This window comes from Silurus meridionalis, chromosome 14, assembly GCF_014805685.1.
Source record: "Silurus meridionalis isolate SWU-2019-XX chromosome 14, ASM1480568v1, whole genome shotgun sequence".
In the NCBI taxonomy this organism is placed as follows: Eukaryota; Metazoa; Chordata; class Actinopteri; order Siluriformes; family Siluridae; genus Silurus; species Silurus meridionalis.
This window is the reverse complement of record NC_060897.1, coordinates 12419418-12439690: the sequence shown is the minus strand read 5'-3', so window position 1 is coordinate 12439690 and position 20273 is coordinate 12419418. Positions and strand designations below refer to the sequence as shown.

The 20273-nt window shown below is 36.4% G+C and overlaps 1 protein-coding gene across 2 annotated transcripts; it reads left to right on the top strand.

The window, feature by feature from the left end:
* Nucleotides 1–1507: 1507 nt before the first annotated feature.
* pik3r6b (phosphoinositide-3-kinase, regulatory subunit 6b) lies at nucleotides 1508–17784 on the top strand. 2 transcript variants are annotated; one of them, XM_046865734.1, is made up of 20 exons: nucleotides 1508–1696; nucleotides 5768–5860; nucleotides 5983–6087; nucleotides 6263–6354; nucleotides 8270–8338; nucleotides 8465–8597; nucleotides 8822–8891; nucleotides 9930–10113; nucleotides 10331–10475; nucleotides 10561–10647; nucleotides 10733–11141; nucleotides 11249–11348; nucleotides 11747–11866; nucleotides 12050–12160; nucleotides 13081–13195; nucleotides 13298–13365; nucleotides 13483–13573; nucleotides 13655–13710; nucleotides 16692–16795; nucleotides 16989–17784. In XM_046865734.1, the coding sequence occupies exons 2-20, from the start codon at nucleotides 5848–5850 to the stop codon at nucleotides 17059–17061; spliced, it is 2145 nt and encodes a 714-aa protein (XP_046721690.1). In that variant the 5' UTR covers nucleotides 1508–1696; nucleotides 5768–5847; the 3' UTR covers nucleotides 17062–17784. The 2 variants fall into 2 exon arrangements, with proteins under 2 accessions (XP_046721690.1, XP_046721689.1); XM_046865733.1 differs by having other exon boundaries at nucleotides 1510–1696; nucleotides 16984–17784.
* Nucleotides 17785–20273: the final 2489 nt, after the last annotated feature.

The following is a 20273-nucleotide window of genomic DNA, read 5'->3' as shown; positions in this document are numbered from 1 at the left end:
TTTCCAACCACATTCCTTCCTCGAAGATGATGGTTCACCACTATCTTTCCAGCTTTTAATGATGCCTTGGACGGTCCTAACCCAATTTGAATAGTTTCAGCAATCTCCTTAGTTATTTTCTTTGCTTTGTGCAGGCCAATAATTTGTTCCTTCGGAAACAGAATAAGATCTTTTCCATTACCACAGGATATGTCTCCGGCATAGTTGTTTAAGAAATAAGAAGCTACTTATTGTCTATCTGTATGTTGTTGTTCCTCCTAATGACACTGCATGCTTTTCTCTGTAAATTGTCTGACAGAATGTGTCAATAGATTCTGAAATCATTCTGATCTATTATTATATTTTACATTATCAATAAAGATTAGTGAGGCTGTTCCAACACATGCCATGTCACCAGGTCGACTGTGTGATCACTAGCAGACGATTTCCTTCTTTCCATAACGTTTTGTAGGTCATCTTTGTACTTCTATGTGAATTACATTTATTGTTAATGTTGATATGCATTTTGTAGAATGAGCATTTAATTTCACTTTATAGTCATCTTTGAACAGTGGATTTTGAGAATTTTACCCCTGTTTGGGGGAGGTTGTTGGCAGTGCCACTGACTGTTGTTTTTGACTTTATAGCTGTCACAGTGTCTTTTTCACCAAATGGTACAGTGGAGGTTTTCTTTGGCACACCTGGGTAGCTAGAAACACCTATCAGTCAAATGAGTGGATTGCAATGCCAAGTAGTTAAACATATCTGGATGTAAAAAAATGTTTTAAGACAATTAAGCCACAGTGACACGTTATGGGTTTTCCCAGGTCACACCACATACTGTAAAATCTAATATTCTTCCTTATTTTTCTCATAAAAAGAATCCATCTCATAGTTTTGAAAAAATGGGTTATGTTTGGAATTTTGTTTTTTCAGCTCATGTAGATGTTATATAACTATTAGGTATCTGTGGATTCTAGGTCTTGTGACCATGTTTGGCTTTAAAAAGTGGAAATAGCGAATACAAGCATTGTCTTTATCCACATCCTCAAATATAAGTGAACTCAACTCAACACATACTGTAATTATCCTTACTTACTCAACAGAAGTGAAAAGCCCCAGGTTTAACTTCCTCCTACCTGTGTTACAGATTAGCCCAGTGTAATTTACTACAGTGCTGACCACCAGCTAATTTATAGTCTGGCCTTGAGCTTTTACTATTAGAATTCCTCTTAATGTTTTTTACTTTCTATCTGGCCATCTTGTCTCTGAAACCAACCAAGACAGTAAGGCCTTGAGCTTGAGTTCAAACTAAAAATATGTTATGTTAGACCATGTACACCCACACATTCAGAAGACAGGAAACCCAAACTTGCAAGTCTATAAGAGAATAGGAAGTGGGGACAAGCATGTATGGGTTTGTATGAGCATCTGTGTGTGTGTGTGTGTGTGTGTGTGTGTGTGTGTGTGTGTGTGTGTGTGTGTGTGTGTGTGTGTGTGTGTGTGTGGCCTTTGGCAGCCACCATCTACGTCCGCCTCCCTGCCTGGCCCCATCTAGTTGTACTCACTCACACAAGTTTCACAAATGATAATATTATGAGGAAGAGAAACTTACTGACAATGACCTCAATGTAAAATTTTTGCTTTTTGGCAGCTGCATTAAGGAAGGTATCTAAAGCCTGCTGGATTTGGATTAGAGATGACTGTTTTATCCAGGGTATGTGGAACTTCACTTCTCTTATTCTATCTTATACTTACACAACTTTTGTAGCAATACTGTATCTGTAAAAAACATGTAAAGCTGTGTGCTTTCTTTTTCAGTTTTGTGTTAACACGTTTGTGTGCATTTTACGTACATGCATACGTACGTATAATGCCATGGCAAATACAAAGACATTGTTTTGTATTCAACATGTCTGATCAGTAACTTTGTTTACTGTTTCAATTCAGAAATGTGATCTGTTAAAATAGACATACAATGGATTGGATCAATTTCATGCTCTTTCTGAGTGTCTGAACTTTGGGACTAACAACTGTACTGAATTCAAATCACTACTGCATTTCCACTGATGACTCTTATTAGTACAAGCCACTTTTTGTTGATTTTTCTCTATTTTTCTTTACCTTTTCACATTATAATGTATTCTAAAATCTCTAGCGTGAAAATGTTTACTTGTCGTAAAAGGGAAACACATTTTTCTTGTATTTAGTACATTGCCAACACCACATTGTCTTATGCTGTAGAGTATAACTATCCAAACCTCCAAACGTTCATCATTTCTTTATATTATTCTTTCCTGTTTCATAGTATAGTGTTTACTACTGATTAGTTTTTATATTATTTGATTCTTTTTTATATAATAAGCTGTGGAAGCTTAAAGCTGTTCACATTTCAAGATGGTGTGCAGAGGGGGTCACAGCTGTACTCATAAAATTCCTAATTTGTCTTTGAAAATATTGAATAATGAATACCTTGTAGTGGACAACTAAATAAGGACGAACTAATGAATGTGACTGCTACTGGAACTGTCAGAACCGCACAGCTTAAAAATGGAAATGCGTCATAGCTCTGAGTTCAAGTGGCTTATTTATACTGACCGCCACACTGCGTAACAGCTTTCAATCTTTTGTAGCACAAATTTTTGATAGCATGTCCAGGGAATAAAAAAAACCATTTCTGGAATATAACAAACTAAAACACTGAAGTAACAAAGTAACTGGATAAAACTTGAACTTATTCAATCAGTCCTATTTGACAGAAGAAAAGAGCCATATATATATATATATATATATATATATATATATATATATATATATATATATATATATATATATATAGTGTCTAACATATCCCACTGATTCTGCGCTGGAAGAAAGAGACACAGGCAAAAGTTCAGCTTCTTTATTTACTTCCGTTTTCACCCCGGCGCTTTCCTATTCAGGACTCACGCCAGGACTCAACCACAGTCTCTTGACGTCCGCCGTCGGCCCCTCGCGGATCGGCACGCTTCCTCTCTCTAGCGCCCGCCCGAGTTTCCTCGCGGCCGGCCGGCACGCCTTTCTCCAGCGCACGCCCGCGTTTACTGTTCGGCGACCCTTCTGCTCGTCTCCTCTTTATTGGCGTCACCGGACTGAAACAGAGCGCACTGATTAGTCTCCAGCTTTTCCCCCCACTCGCTCACGGCTGGCGCAATATATATAACGGTACACGTATTCGTACCGATATTTTTCAGACCGGGGCTTTCGGTTCTGTACACAAGTGTACCGAATGAAATACTTTTCTACGTGTGGAACATATTTAAGTTGAAACATATTTGAGTTAAGTTGAAACATATTTGAGTTTCCTCAGGAACGTATTAAGTGACGGATCAAAAGTTTATTTAGTCTCTGCCTCGCAGTTTGGGTGCATTTTATTTGTATTATTATTAAACTTAGAAAAACATGCACAACAATGCCAGGGTTTGAAAAGAAAGACGAAACTATAAATTAGAGTTAGCGCAGTTTTACTGTGAATACTCACTCCGTACCCGAAATAAGATTTGTTTTGCGCAGGCATGAAAACTCTAAAGAATCATTAGCAGCAGCCACTAGCCACATCCTTGATGCTAGCGATATGAATTATTTAGCGTTTTATATCCAGCTTTAAGATTTCCTCTTGAAAGAGAAAAATCCTGACAATTCTGCATATTGAGGGAGTGAATGAATGAAGGATGAAAGGAATTAAGACATTTGTTAAAGGATGCTGAAATAAGAAGAACAGTAAAATAGATTATATCTTTATAAAATTAAATATCAAATGTAAAACAGACACACACACATATCCTGATATCATTAATTTTTTTCTCATAAATCCACACTCAGTACTCCATAAGGACAAAGTGAAAACAAAACGCTTTCAATTCCCCTGATTGTTGCAAAAATGTTTCTAGGCCTTGATTTGCAAAAGCACACATCTTTTAATCAAAGGTCTCCCAGCTGACAATGCATATAAGAGCACAAACTAAGCCCTGAGGTAAAATGAACTGTCTGCGGAGAGAGGATTAATGCAAGGAAAAGATTTAGGGAGGGCTAGAAAAAAATCTCTGCTGCACTGAATATTCCCAAGAGCATTGTGGCCGCCATAATTCTCAAATGGTAGAAGTTCAGCACGACTAGGACTCTTCCAAGAGCTGATCAACCGGCCAAATTGAGCAATCTTGGGAGAAGAGCCTTAGTAAGAGAGGTGACCAAGAACCAGATGGGCACTCTGACTGTGCTCCATGGTAAGCTGGATGTAACAAAGTACAGAAATATCTTCAAATAAAACCTGCTCCACATCACTTAGGACCTCAGTGTGCTGGAGGTTCACTTCTAGCAAGACAACAACTGTAAATACACAGCGAATACAACACAGGAATGGCTTAGGGACAACTCTGTGAATGTCCTAGAGTGGCCCAGACAGAGCCCTGACCTCAATGGGTGTCCACTGACGGTCCTCATTCAAACTAACCAAGCTTGAGAAGATTTGCAAAGAAGAATGGCAGAAAATCCCAAATACAGTTGTGCAAAGCTTGTTGCTTCTATCACAAAAAGATTCAAGGCTGTAATTGTTGCCAACAGCTTAAAGTAAGAAATAAGTAGATGATCTAAATACTTATGCATGTTATAAAAAAAACAGTGTTTTTATTTTAATACATTTTGCAGACATTTTTAGAATTCTGTTTCCACTTTGTCATTATGGGGTACTGAATGCAGATTAATAAGACAACTTTAACGTTTAGCGTTCAGGCTGCAAACATAAGAAACATAAAAAAAGTGAGTGAAGGGGTCTGAATACTTTCTGCAATATGTATGTATGTATGTATATATATATATATATATATATATATATATATATATATATATATATATATATATATATATATATATATATGTGTGTGTGTGTGTGTGTGTGTGTGTGTGTGTGTGTGTGTGTGTGTGTGTGTGTGTGTGTATATATATATTGCACAGGGGATTTTCAAACACAACAGATTACACAGAAAACCAAGCAAGAGACAGTTCTGTGGGTGTAAACGCCTTGTTAATGACAGAGGTCAGAGGAAAATGCCCAAATAAGTTTGAGTTCATATAACCACTCTTATTGAATACTCTTTACAACTATATTTGTATATATTAACAAACTTGAGGTGTAGTGGGTCAAGTCATCCAAGTACAAGAATCTTGGCTACAAGTTATCATGGGCACAGACTTTTTGCAACTTTAGTGCTGCAGATTAGGATAAAAAAAAAACCTTGGGATGAAATGTAGTATGTAGCAAATTATTACATCTGCGTGCATTATCATCAGCGATCTCAGCTGTTTTGCACTCAAATAATGCACTCAGCCTACTAAGATCATGACTAATACTAATCTAGGTGAACCCCAGTTCCAAATCTTAATGCTGCACTTGCAGCACTACCATCAAGCTTTGTTGCTAAACTAACAGGTTTTGCAAGTGACATGTTGCGCTGTTAAAATGCTTCACATAAGCATATTTTAGACCAGGTAATTAAAAAAAAAACTCACCATGTGTCCCCATCTCCAGGTATTCACAATGTTCACTAGTGTTATCTTTGGTGACCTCCAAACTGAGTTTTAGTTTCTCTTTCTTTTCTCTTCCCTTTTTTCATTTGAAAGATATATAGTATATTGTATTAACACATTAAAACCCTAACCCTAATTGTATTTTCAATAAACAAACCGATAGAACTTTCTTTGCTATGTATTTCTGTATATACAAAACCAAAACCTTTTTTTTCCCTGTTTGCAGGTTTGAAAGCTTTCGATTTGCAGTATGACTCACATTTTTCATGTTATGTGTATGCCTGTGTGCTAAGTGTCAATAACCTGATGGCGAAAACAGGTGCTTACTCTTAATTACCTACCCTACAGAAAACAATCAAAACTTTTTGTGAATTATAAATAAATAAACTATTATATGTGCTGTTAAAACTCTGAACTCTGAAATCTGAACTTAAACTGCAGGAGGTGATGTATCTTCAGATATAGAGTCGAGCCTCTATCAGCGTGTTCATGCTATGCTTAGAGAACTGGACACACAAGCTCAAGCTGGTTCTGTCTGCAATAAAGGTACCCAAGCAGTGTTTCTATAAAATTCATGGTAACTTTACATTAACTTCACATTCACTAACGATAACCTAAGTGCAATAATCCCATGATCGTGCTAACCAAAGCTTCATTGTTAGCATTGAATTTTAGCATAAAATCATCAAAACAATAACTTTTTGAACTCTTGCCTTTTAAGGAATGCTAAGATGGACACTGCATAAAAAGGTGGAGAATAATCCTGCTACTAGCATCTCTCTAGTGAGGGTCCTTGTTAAGGAGCTTGAAAAGGTTAGACATTTTTTTTTTATATCTGGTTTTAATATGCAAACCAAATGATAAAACATTGCAACACAATTAATTTTCATAGTTAGCAGGTTATGCTGCCATGTTAAATATTTTACACTAGACAGTTGCTTTAAGGTATTAAAAGATGAATAAATCTTCTCTCTCTTCTCTGATCTCATCAATATTTAAGATTTCGTCCCGCATTATGCTGAAATAAAGGACTTGTATAGATACTGTGAGAGGAAAAAATATTTGATCCCCTGGTCTGAGCTGATTTTGTATGTTTGCCCACTGACAATGAAATGATCAGGCTTTAATTTTAATAAAAAAAATAATGAATTAAACAAATTTTAAAAAGTTTACATTTATCCCCTATTACTTAGCAAGATTTCTGTCTCCCAGGTTTCTTTTATACAGGTAACGAGCTGAGATTAGAAGCACTTTCTTAATGGGAGTGCCTCTAATCTCAGCTCTATACCTGTATAAAAAACACCTGTCCACAATCATTTAATCCGATTCCAAACTCTCCACCATGGCCAAGACCCAAGAGCTACCCAAAGATATCATGAACAAGATTATAAACCTTCACAAGTCTGGAATGGGCTGCAAGACTATCGGCAAGCAGCTTGGTCATATGGTGAAAGCAGTTAATTATTCGCAAATGAAAGAAACACTAAATAACTGTCAGTCTCCCTCGGTCTGGGGCTCTATGCAAGATCTCACCTCGTGAAATTTCAATGATCATGAAGGCATTTAAAATGGGTCGTGGATGTGATTCCAGCATGACAATAACCCAAAACACACGGTTAATGCAACAAAGTTGTAGCTCAAGAAGAAGAAGAATATGGACCTGGAGTGGCCTAACCAGTCATCAGACCATAATTCCATAGAAAATCTGTGGCAGGAGCTGAAGGTTCGAGTTGCCAAATGTCAGCATTGAAATCTTAACGAATTGGAGAGGATCTGCAAAGAGAAATGAGACAAAATACCTCCAAAGATGTGTGCAAACCTGGTGGCCAACTACAAGAAACATCTGACCTCTGTAAACACGGGTTTTGCCACCAAGTCGAAGGAGTTAAATACTTATTTCACTCGTTAAAATGCATATCAATGTAGAACCTTTTGGAAATGCGTTTTTCTGGAATTTTTTGTTGGTTTTCTGTCTTTCACTGTTCAAATAAACCTACCAAGGAAATTATAGACTGATCATTTCTTTATTCAGTGGCCAAACGTACAAAATCAGCAGGGGATCAAATGAGTTTTTATTCCTCACTGTACATTAGCCTTATTAAGTAAATTTGGTGGCAGTGTTGATTACATCACTGCATCAATTGTGTAAATGTATCCTTTTTAAATTTGACTGACTAAATGAAAAACATCACACCAACAATATGTTTCTGAAGCATTTGCATTTTAGACATGAACATTAATTGCTTGAGCTTTAGCTATCTGGTAGACTTTTGCAATTAGGAATTAAAGTTCATTAATGAATATTAATTAATAGAGAAATCAGGAAATAGTAGTGGTAATGACTAATACTAGTAGTGGTTGACCCTTTCACTCACAAGTATTCGAATCACTCAGTCAATCAATCAACCAACCATTCATGCAATCCGTTCTTCCTTTCTTTCTTTCTTTCTTTCTTTCTTTCTTTCTTTCTTTCTTTCTTTCTTTCTTTCTTTGTACAGTTTTTGAGGTACACACTATTCAAAGTTCTGTTATTGTAACAGTACAATCACTGCCCATTTGTTTATTTTATTACATTACATTATTATTCTGTCCTTTTTTATTTAACTGTATATTATTTTAAATACAGATTTCTAAGTTGCAGCAGAAAAACAAATAACATTGTGTATATTCGTGTAAATATACAGATAAGAGTTGACTGGTTGAATACATTTTATTTTTGTATTTTTAGGCAGACAGAATAGACTGCAAAATTCGCATTATTCCTTTGCTGCACACTCTGACTTATGCAGTAATACAGGTTGGTTTTGACCCTCGGGGTTTACAGCTTATCAGAATGATCACACGGTTATCATATTAGCATTAGTTATCACTTAAAAAAAAAAAACTTCTTATAAAAATGTTGTTTATCTGTTCTTCCCGGCAGTCTGCTTACATTCCAGATGATCTGTGTGAAAGGATATATGCATGCCTAAAGCGTCTGGTTACACTACCTGAGCCTTACTGCACTGTGGGCCTGAACTATGCAAAACACATCAAAATAGAACACAAAATCCCAGGTAATCATTACCGAAATGTAGATAGCCGAAATGCATTCTTTTCATTACAATAACAGATATTCTTCCTTAACTACTTCCTTCTTGTCAGTAGTGTAATCCTACTTTAGGTCAGCATTTTTTGTTTAAATGTTTATGAACATGAAGTGTTTCCTTTTTTTAAGAAAATACAACCACAAACATATACTAAATGCAGTTGCCTTAACAGATATGCTGTCTGGTTTCAGGTGCTCTCTATCAAAGAAGAGTCATTGCTGAGCACAGCCTAAAGAATGAACATTATCCTTTTCATGAGAGGTAGAACTTCAGATAATTGCTGAGTTTAATTTTATGTTCACATTTGAAATTTCATATTTTTTTAATGCAACAAGATCACACATTCACAGATTAACTATTGGGTCAAATAAATCACTACTAAGACTACAGATTATTTATTTTTTGGCAGATGGCATTTTGCTATGTTCAAAAAGTTACAGATAAATTGATAAACATAAAAGTCACAGATAAACTTTCTTTGTGTTAACAAATCTCTTTTAAATGTGTTTACTGGAAAAAAAAAATGCATATAAATGAAGGTAGACTGGTTTATCTGATGAATAGTGATGCATAACAAAAGTGTGAGTGGGGAAACGTTAACTCACTTACTGATACTGGTGATAAAATCAAAAATAATTGCTTTCCGTCCCCATTTTTCACACTTAATCTGCTTTTGCGGTACACATTGTTGAGCAGAGGTGTGTGATTGTCAGTCATGCACAACAGTGCGGTACTGTGCAGTGCAGTAGTACACTCTCAGCTCTAATTTATTTTGTATTCAAATCAGTAAAAAGTTGCTGAACATGAGCTTTCTATTTCTATCTCCTAAATTAAACCAGTTTGTGTCACTGGTTTCAAACCTTCAAATGGCATTAAAAATTATATGGCAAATTTCTTAAATCTGATTGGTCTTGTGTTGATTAAGCTTCTATAATGGCAGCAACAGCTGCAAGACAAATCCCAGATTTTTACTTTAGCTTGTCTATGGCAACAGCAAATTCACAAAAACTTCTATGAACGAACCGTCATATTGTCCAAGTCTTATATTTGCTAAAAGTATGCTCTTAGAGAAAAAAAAAGTGGTGCTCTAATATTTACACCACAAGAAAGTCTGAAAGTATAAGATGTTGCAATGTTTGTGTAGTAAACACTGTTGTGGATAATATTTCTATCCCACAGTGTCAGGATTTTACTATATAAAGAGAATGTTTAGTAAATTCAGATTTTTAATGTGTTAATGTTTAGTGTTTTTAACCCTTAAGTATCTTATTGTTCTTTGGTTGGTTGTGTTTTGTACAGAGTGTTTGTGTTTGCGGATCCAGCCGTGTTTCCTGAGACATTGCTAAATGCAGTGAGGGCTGATGTGGAGTGTGGGGCTTTGGACTGGGACACACTGACCCCTCAGCGACGGGTTCTACTGCATACACTACAAGCTGGGCTGGGGAGAGAATGCCACGGGAAACGAATTTCACAAGCTCTGGAGGTCTGTATTTGTATTGGTGTGTTTGTTTTAATATCATTTGTCTAAAAGAGATAGCAGCACATGCTAAAAGGTTGTTAGTAAAAAAACAAACAAAGAGGCAGAGGTGAAAATACTTCAATTAGCATATTTTTTTTTTCTGTATTTTTACAATTCTTTCAGACACATTTACTGTGAAGCTCAGTAACATTTCCTCATTTATTATATATTATTGTCCCAGGATTTAGGTGAAGACATGGAAAAATACTTTCATGCCATTGTGGCTACTGTAGAGGAGAGAATAATGGATGGAGGTTCAGAAAGTGACCAGTACAACGCCAGATTACACCAACTCTACGATGAAATCATGTGCTCGATTAGCACAGGTAGCGCTTAGTTCTTAGTAACATTTTAGTGAGACAGTGACCATGCTTATGGACTCTAAAGTTGTTTTGTGGTTCTTTTTTTTAGAGCAATCATGTCCTGCTAGTCTTATTGGAGCTCCAATGCCCAGTCCTGAAGTTAGCTTCCATGTCTGGACAAAAGAAGATGAGATATGTGAGCACTGTGGTATCTGATCAAGCTTTCACAATAGTGTCTGTTATGTGTCAATTGTTTGAACACTTGCAAAATTTTCAAACAGGGAATGAGATGATAAACTTCACATTAATGCCGAGCTCTGAACATCGAAACTCGCTTCTCGAAGAAGCAGATACCAGACGTGCTTCTGTTATTTCCACGATATCCAGAGACAGTGGCATAGAGGGAGATTTGCCTTTAAATGAGTTCTCCCTTATGATGGTTGAGCCCTCTGGTGGAATAGATGTCCAAGAACAGCAAAAAAGTTTATCCTTCTCCAGAAGGCCATGTGTGAGGTGGCCGAAAGCTGGGAACAGAACAACTTTAATGATGGAGGCCATTAAGGAAAGTGGAGGAACTGGGGGAAATGGTAGCTCTATACTTAAAGATGAGAAGAACTTTACTGCTCGTGTCGTGGTCATGGGTGATGACAGCACTCTGGGAAAGCTGGCCAAAGCTTATCACAATATAAGGTATAAATGCTTGTTACTGTCTAAATTTTGCGTAATTGATCCCTGCTGTGTTAAATCATTAATATTGAAATGAAAAATACACTCTTCACTTTTGATAATGTGTGCAGAAAAAAGGAGATGCGGAATTTGTTTCTGACAAAGAGAGTCAACTTGGAAATGTACTATATTCCTGTCTTTAGCCAGTCCAGTGCAAATTCTCCAAGCCAGGTGACACTATACTGATCTCATTTTAAATTACACTATTTCAGAAAACAATGCTGGACAGTTTATTAAATGAATATGTGAAAGTTTGTATACGTAAGGTGACTTAATGTAGTATAATTTTGTCTCTTCATTAAAAAACAGAAGATAGAGAGCTTCGTAGAATATTATAGAATATTTCCTAGTTTTCATTTTATTTCACATTTTTGTAGACTTTTTATGTTCACTGTATTTTCAAAGGCAGGATAATAGATTCTCTAAAAGCCTCATGAATTTGTTGTCATTCGATAAACGATACGATACAATAAACTAATAACTTACTGTATATACATTCGTGCCACTACAAATGTGCTAATTTACAAATCTAAATATTTATAAATCTAAATCTAGATGTTTCCTTTCAGGAAAATCCTACAGCAGATGTAGACAGACTTACACTTGGAGCATCCTTGGGCAGTGTGGATCCATGGTACAACTCCAACATTAACAATCTGGGAGCCATGATACTGAAACTAGCTGAAATGGTAACTATATACTCTTTTTTATGCTTGATTGCAGATAATTCACTAGATTCTGCTGCTCACTATTATTATAGTAAAACAAATCCTTTATTTGAGGTATGCAATTGTCCATGGAATGAGACATATAGACAAAATTACCCATTTTCTAAACTTTTTTAATACATGCATGTGTTTTTTGGATTACAGCACTCAAGTGTCGTCGGGTCTTCAGAGCCCAACTTCTTTCTTCTGGACATCATCTCATACTACACACGCACAGCACAGCAGCCTGTCCATATCCCCATTTACTCAGTTAAGGTCTGTTCATGAGATCATGAGAAGTGCTAGAGATGTGGTTAATGAAATAAAGTAAAATTTTCTCGGTATGCATGCATGCTCAAGGTTCCAGAGCAAATTTATGGTTTATAATGTGCAACTGCTCATCCCCTTGGATTTTCACTCAAAATGATTTGCATAGAGGAACAAAACAAGAAACAAGAAACATCTAGTGAGCAGCGCTCTGGCAGGTTAAAATCCCTTGTTAATGACAGCTGTTAGATAAGAATGGCCAGACTGGCTTGAGCAAACAGGAAGGCGATAATAAGTTAAATACACTTTACAACCACTATGAGCAGAATAAGATCTCAGAACACACGACTTTTAGAACCTGGGTGACATGGCAGATGGGGTAAAAGAGTAGAAGACCTAATCAGGTTCAACTGATGGACGAAACTCTACATACAGACAGTTAAAGATTGGGGAAAGACAAATCAATAATTAACTGTCCAATATTAGTTAGATTTCTGATATTTACTGATATTCTGATGATTTTTCAGTATGATGTTTGATGTGAACAACAACTAAAGTCGTTGACATATCTGTATGATTTTATATATTGCATTGCTGCCACATAACTGACAGGACATTGTGTTTAAATCAGGGGGCATCTGCTTTTACTTCTTTGTCTGTTTTTTCCCCCTTATCATTTACTAAAACTCTTTTGTGTTCAGATTTGGCTTTTACACTACCATCATACATACATATATACATACATATATATATATATAATGAGAGAGAGAGAGAGAGAGAGAGAGAGAGAGAGAGAGAGAGAGAGAGAGAGATAGATATAGATATAGATACAGCCTTGGTTACAGGAGGATCTATCAGCTGAATATGTATACAGACCTTCAACACATTGCTAAATAACTAAAAGGTCACTTTACTCTTCTCCTATCTAGATTTCCTTCTCTGGTTTGGATTCCAAGGTTGTAGAGGAGGTGTTCGTGTGTCAGCTTGACATGGACTTTCCTGGATTCAAACCTCTGAGACATACATTTAAAGACACAATCAGGGGTGAGCATCCAAATAAACAGAAGCATGCAATGGTAGCTAATTGTTTCAATGCCCATACCGAGTGTAATTGTTAGTCTTTCAAAATAACACTATTTTTTGCAGGATCAGTACGGTATAAAAGAAACATGCAAGAGGATTTTGGTGTAGTTGTTGCAGTCAACTACAGAAAGGTGCCTATTATCTATTAACACTGGCTAATAGACTCTTTCTAGCCTTACTGAAATGCTGTATTACTCTATAGGTGTGTACTGACACTAAGGAAGCTTTTGTGTTGCTTTCACTTTCAGGCCTCTGTAAGCAATCGAGAAGTGGACAGAGGAATTACTTTAAACATGTGCAGCGTATCAATCCATACAGCCCCACCTACTGGAAACAAAAGTATATAATTAAAGAATAAACATTAATATTTGGCATATGGGGATTGCAATTTAATCAAGCATGATATATTTTTCTTTACAGGTCTGGAAAGTCTCAGTGTAGATTTTCGCGATCCAAATCCTACCAAAGCTCCGATGGTAAGAATGAGCAGTGTTTTATATAAACTTATATCAGGTATCTGTTTAATGGTGTAGGGCGTGAGCTATTAATTTATTGCCTTGCTGGGGATTAAGAAAATGTAGAGGGTTTTGTTTTATGAACGCTCCTTTGTTGTTCCTGGAAAAATGTTGCGTTTCAGTTATTATCAGTGTATGTTTTCCTCTTATCACGCCCCAGAGACACATCATTTGATAGTGTTGCCTTTTCCAAGGTTTTCCATTGTAATTAGCCTTCATGTGCTTGCATGAGATAAAAGCCAACATTTTGGCACTCTGCTGGTCTGGAGCATTGCTGCCTATTAATCTGGGAATGCTTATAACGACATTTTCAAACAATTAAAAGCTCATCAGTAATGAACAATACTCACAAGTGAAAATATTCAAGACAGTTGCCAATCCTATCAGAAGTAGACGTTTTAGAAAATTCACCCCAAGGTCTGACTGTGCAATGCTTAGAGAAATTGCAAGAACCCGAGTTACATCTCTGACTTAACAGATAGCATGTTAAATGTTGACTCAGTGGTAAAGGTGTGATGATTTGGGTTGTTTTGCAGTAACTGAGTTAACCATGATCTCTAAATAGCAAAGCATTTCAGAGTCAGTGTGAGGCCATGTATGAGGTCTAAAGCTTGGCTGAGATTGGGTCATGCAGCAAGACAATGATCCCAAGCACACCAGCAAATCAAAAAAAAAATAAATAAATGGCTGAAAAGAAACAGAATTAAGGTGTTGCAATGGCTCAGTCAAAGGTCAAGCCTTTCCTTATTGAAATGCTGTAATGGCACCTTAAGAAACCTGTGAATAAACAAATGCCCGCAAACCTCACTGTACTGAAGCAACACTGAAAAGAACAAAGAGCAAAAGTTTCTCCACTGTGATGTGAGAGACTGAAAAAGTCATACAAAACATGAATACTTGAAATTATTGCTGATAAACTTGGATTTATAAGCTAACTCATAACTCATACTTGGCTGTACACCTTATGTACATGTCATGTCCAAGTTGGCATTATTTTTTGGTATTTTGTATTATTGTGTTCACCTCAGGTTGTATTGACCTAAATCCAAAATCTGCTTAGATTTTGCTAAGATCTAAGATCTGCTAAGATTATAGGCAGAACCATAGGGGACAGTGTGACGTTTTTAGAGATGCAAACAGGTCCAAACCTCCTCCAGATCTGCTCCAGCCTGTACAGGGGGCGCAAGCACAGTCCCCTGGTGGTTGATATACAAGACCACCGAGGTGTTGTCCGAGCGGATCAACACATGATGGCCTCTGAGGTCCGGGAGGAAAGCTTTAGAGCCAGAAGTACAGCCAGCATCTCTAGGCAATTGATTTCCCATAGTAGATGGGTACTCTCCTATAGACCTTGCGCGGAGTGGCTACTCATGACCGCTCCCCACCCCGTGAGGGAAGCATCCATAGTTGGCACTATGAGATGACCAGGGACTCCAAGCACAGACCCCGTGATCTCTCCAAATATCTAAGGCATGTAGGGATTGCCACGTGACCTTGATCCTATGGAGGGGATTGCTCTTCCATGAAAACCCATGGGCCAGGGTCAGGGAAAAATGGCAGACCCCAACATGGAGGCTGTAAAGCCTGCCTACAATTTTGACTGATTACACACGTTATTCAGAGCGTGGACCACGCAGTCGCGTTTCCAAATCATTCTGACACAGCTCGAGTTTCTAAAAGAGAACATAGAATTCACATTGCTGTATATCAGTGTTTTGCTGTTTACTGACAGACAACAAATCGTCACATCTACGTATTCCTAAATAATATTACCTTAGCGTTTATAAAAATAATACATTTCTCACAGGAGTTGAATCATTCTGCAGCTGATATATATTTAAATATATGTTTTTAATTGTAAACTTTATTGAGTAGTTTGGGGATATTTTCAGTGGGCTGGCCCATTGTTTGTGTGTGTATATGCTGTTTATTTTTCTCTTTTCCTCCCATTTCTTCCTTTATTTAAACATGAACCCGGAAATGTAAAAGGCAAACAGGCAGAAGCCAGGCAATCAGCAAACAACTGTACAAAGCATAATCCAAAACATAGAGAACCAGGAAACAGAATAGGCATGTCTGGAATGTGTATTCTAAACGTTTACTTTGCAACTTGTGTGTGTGTGTGTGTGTGTGTGTGTGTGTGTGTGTGTGTGTGTGTGTGTGTCCAATATTAGTGGTGATTACTGACAGTTGTGGATATTTAGAATTCTGGTAAATGTGAAAAACATAACAACGTGTAGGCTGTAGTGTGTTCTGGTAACTGAGCTAGCATGACACTGTGTTTGACACCCACATTTGCAATAGTTTCTTGCATTGAAACTAACACCACTTAAACATGCACACTAGCTGGATTCCTTTGAGAAATCTTTCTTTTTTTTTTTTGCTGTTAAAGCATAAAATAAAAATAAAATGTTTAGCCATATTGTGTCAAAAATGTCAGTTAGTCAATATGTATTTCTTGTTGATAGAACATCGTATAAAAATTATCACACTCCTCCCAATTTTCGGAATTTTTTATATCAGCAGGGATTACTTACAGCCAAACCACAGCCACAGGTGAATGTGCTTAATTATATTAGCTGTGAATTAAAACTAACTGGGCTGGAATCTTGTAGTTTCCTTCAAATAAAACTTGCACTGTGTGATAACTAGCAAAAATAATCGTAACTAGCAAGAGTTCTTATTATGGCTTATGAGACTGCAGATCAATATAATGTTTACATATTTTCAAGAAATAATTGATTTTCAAGTCTGTTGTTTGTAAACTGAGCTACAAAATAGCTGTCCTGTCTACAAACTGATCGATCAGTACCTCTTTAGCGTAATTTGTTAAAATAAATCTTGTTCCAAGAACATAAAACAGGAAGTGGGCCTAAGAATTTATATTACTTTGCAAAATCACATTTGTAGTACAGCATTACTAATAATGTCTTTTTTCATAGCCTACCCTTCGAGTGACCAACATTAGCATCAGAGCTTTGGAGAAAAAAATATTTACTGTATGTCTTGACAAAGACTCCAGCAGGACCTTCAAAAATGTCCAAAGGTAAATAAACAGCAGATAGTCACTTGTAACATAAATGAACCTTTTAAATTCTGTTCAACTCAGTGGTGGCACTTATATAAAAAGTTGTCTTTAATCAATCCAAGCTCAGAGCAGCATTTACTTTAATATCAGAAAAATGATGTCAATATTTAATTAATAAAAAAATCTTTGTTTGATATGTTCTGTAGTATAGAGGTGTCCCCATGCACAGACCCTGGATACTCTGTTCAGAAGAGCAAGTCAAAACACAGTCTGATGGAGGATGACTCAGGTCTGAGCAAATATCTGAGCAAGACTTTTTCTTTACCTATCAACACCTTCTCAGGAGCTGTTCAGTAACAATAATACAGCAATCACACACTCTTCTGCCCTGATCATGAACTCTACAGATTGAAATCACATACCTCTGTTATGCAGCATCTCACATATGGTTTCTTATTACAGCTTTTCATTGTCTGATTGTGAATACCTCTGAATGTTGTCTGTTGTATTATTTAAATAATCTTAACATCTTAATATGGATTTGTGTCAGTTATTTCTATAGATATATACAATACAGGACAATACATATACCATTATATACAAAAATACATACTATACATTAAAGTGCACCTAAATAAATTATTTAGTTTCCTTTGCTCCTCCCGTAATAAGGTTACCTTCCAAGAGGCTTCAGTGTGCTTTAGTATATTATATATGTCTTGGGAACTGTATTAAAGAAATGAACACTATTTTTCCAAGATATTCCTTTAGGTTTGATGATGGCACTACCTAACAACATCTTCCACAGCTTTATAAATGGGTGACTGTGGAGTCTAGAGCATGCACTTAAAATATATATGTCATTCTTATTTTTTGCTCAAAATCAGATTATTTTCTGTACATTTATAATGGTCATGTTACTCACAATGCCCCATCATCTGTCTGTAGCCATGTCAACTTCTAATGATCTGAATGTTTACCTTCATAAATAAATGAAAACCTTTCTACAACTTCTACATTTACTGTCTAGCAAAAATGGTAATGAATGACAATATTGGTTTGGAATTAAATACACATGTTTCAGGAATGTTGTGCCCCATGTAGACAAAACACACAGTGGACAGAGGAACAAATATTAGAGGTGAATTATATTGTTAAAAAAACACATTGTTTAACATGAACATTATTATTAAGCATGTCATGCATAATCACATTATTTTATCAGTGATTTAAGTTCTTGTTATTCCATTTATTACCAATTATCTGATAAAAATAAAAATGTTCGCCTAAAGCATTTTCTAAAGGCAGCACTAATTATGTGGGGATCAATGGTCTAATAGTCTGTGAGCATTGCCAATTTGTTGTTACTTGTTTTGTATTGATGAAATTTGAAGCCTATTGCTTTAATATTAGGCACAGCGCAGGAGAATTCATCCAAGATGGGAACACACACCTGCTGGAACACATACACCTGCTGGAAAAAACTAAGAAACCAATAATAAAGCAGGCATACAATAACATGGGTATTTTCACATTCTTTGACTGGAGGGTCAGAGAGCGCACTAGTTAGAACTTGCAAACATCTTAAGCAAATTTTACACAATAGCTGACCAAGGAGAAAACTGATTTTTGGTTGCAGATATACTTACAAGGCCATTTTTAAGACAGAAATGCTGGACATCGTGAGAATGGGTTTTCTTGCTTTAGTAATGACCTTCATTCTATTCTTCAATTAATTGATACCTGTATGTGATGCAGCACTGTAATACTGCACGTGTCTGTAATATTAAGTTTCTATAGCCGTGGCTAGGGGTGGCGGATCGATTCAAATATCGATAGTATCGATCCGAACGTAGGTATTGATATCGGATCTATACTAGCCTGCCGAGATCTACACTTTAGTTTACATTTCTGTAATCTATGCTAAAGTGCATTGCTACACTGTAATCACGTGACTCAGTGGCGCCAAGCGCACGGGCTTTAAGTTACTCTGAATGAGAGATGGCAGAAGGAAAAAGGAGCACAGTGTGGAGTTATTTTACTGCTTCGAATGAAAACATTACAAACAACAAGATAAAGAGAATGCTGCACTCCAAAAGAAACAGAAAGAGAATCCTTCAGACAGACCCCAAGCAGTGGCAGCTCTGAGACCACTGCTTGGGGTCTGTCTGAAGGACTACTGAGGTCACTGTGAGTCCTTTCAGAGAGGCAATGGCTATCCAGGCAGATATAATGGTAAAATTGATATTTTAGTAATATAGGAGCTTCAGCATTAGTTCATGCAAAAAAATCATTGTTTTCTATTAATAATTTTATGCAAATTTTCAGTTCATTAGAATAATAAAAAACATATATTTTATTTGGTTAAAAAGTGTTCAAACTCTGTCCTGGGTTTACACATTCACAATTAATTATAGGTGCTTTGAAAACACACATTACAAAATCTTTGTGTTTATGAAAATGTATTTTGATTTAGCATGTTAATGATGCATTTACCTCATAAATCATGACAAACTGCTCTCCCCACAGTAAAGTACATAAAGTTCCAAGTGCATGTTTTGAAATGTAAAAGAATCAGTTTCTGACCCTGTATTTACTTGATAGATACTAAAATTAGAAGTATTGCATACCCCTAGCCTTGGCATTATAATGATAGTATTAAGAGGTGGATTGATTCAGGCATGGCACCACTGAATCTCTAGGTGTCAAATGCATGACCTGCTACTACAGTTTTCATTAAAACCAACAATGTCCATTATAAAAATTAAAACAAGGGACAATGCAATAGACACCTATGGAGAAATGCACAATGGGAGGAAACACATAGGGAACAAGGTGAATAACAAGTGATGGGTCGTTCATGAACAATTCGTTTCTTTTGAACAAGGTTTTAATGTGACTCAGAAGAACGAGTAGTCTCAAAGAGTGATTCGATCATTTTCTACTGGATGGGCATGAGCAAAGCACCGAATATATCTGTAGGTTATGTACAGGAAAAAGAATTGAGTAGTTTAGTCCAAGTTGTTCTTTCTTTCATCACATGACTCCTATATATGCTATGCTGTGGTTTACACAGGAAACCGAATTGAGTAGTTCATCTCATGAGTCCTCTGCTCCGAGTCGTTTGTTCTATTGTCACGTAACCATATTCGCTATGCAGTATGCAGTTATATATACATATAGAAATTACTGGAACTTTAGTCAAATTTTGTGTATGTAGACATGAGGGATCTGCTTATTAAAAATTTTACATTTTATTAAATGCCTTAAAAAAAAAAAGAATTGTTGATTTTGATGGACGAGATACAAAGAACCAAGTCACTAAAATGATCCGATCTTCCCATCACCAGAAAAATCCTTACAGAACGCGAATAAATACTCTTTATTTGTAATACTTGTTATATTTGTAATGTTTTGAACAGTTCACAAAGCTGTCCTGAAGTTTCCGTGGAATTCATTTGACACACTAACATTTACTCTTTTCCGCCATGTTGAG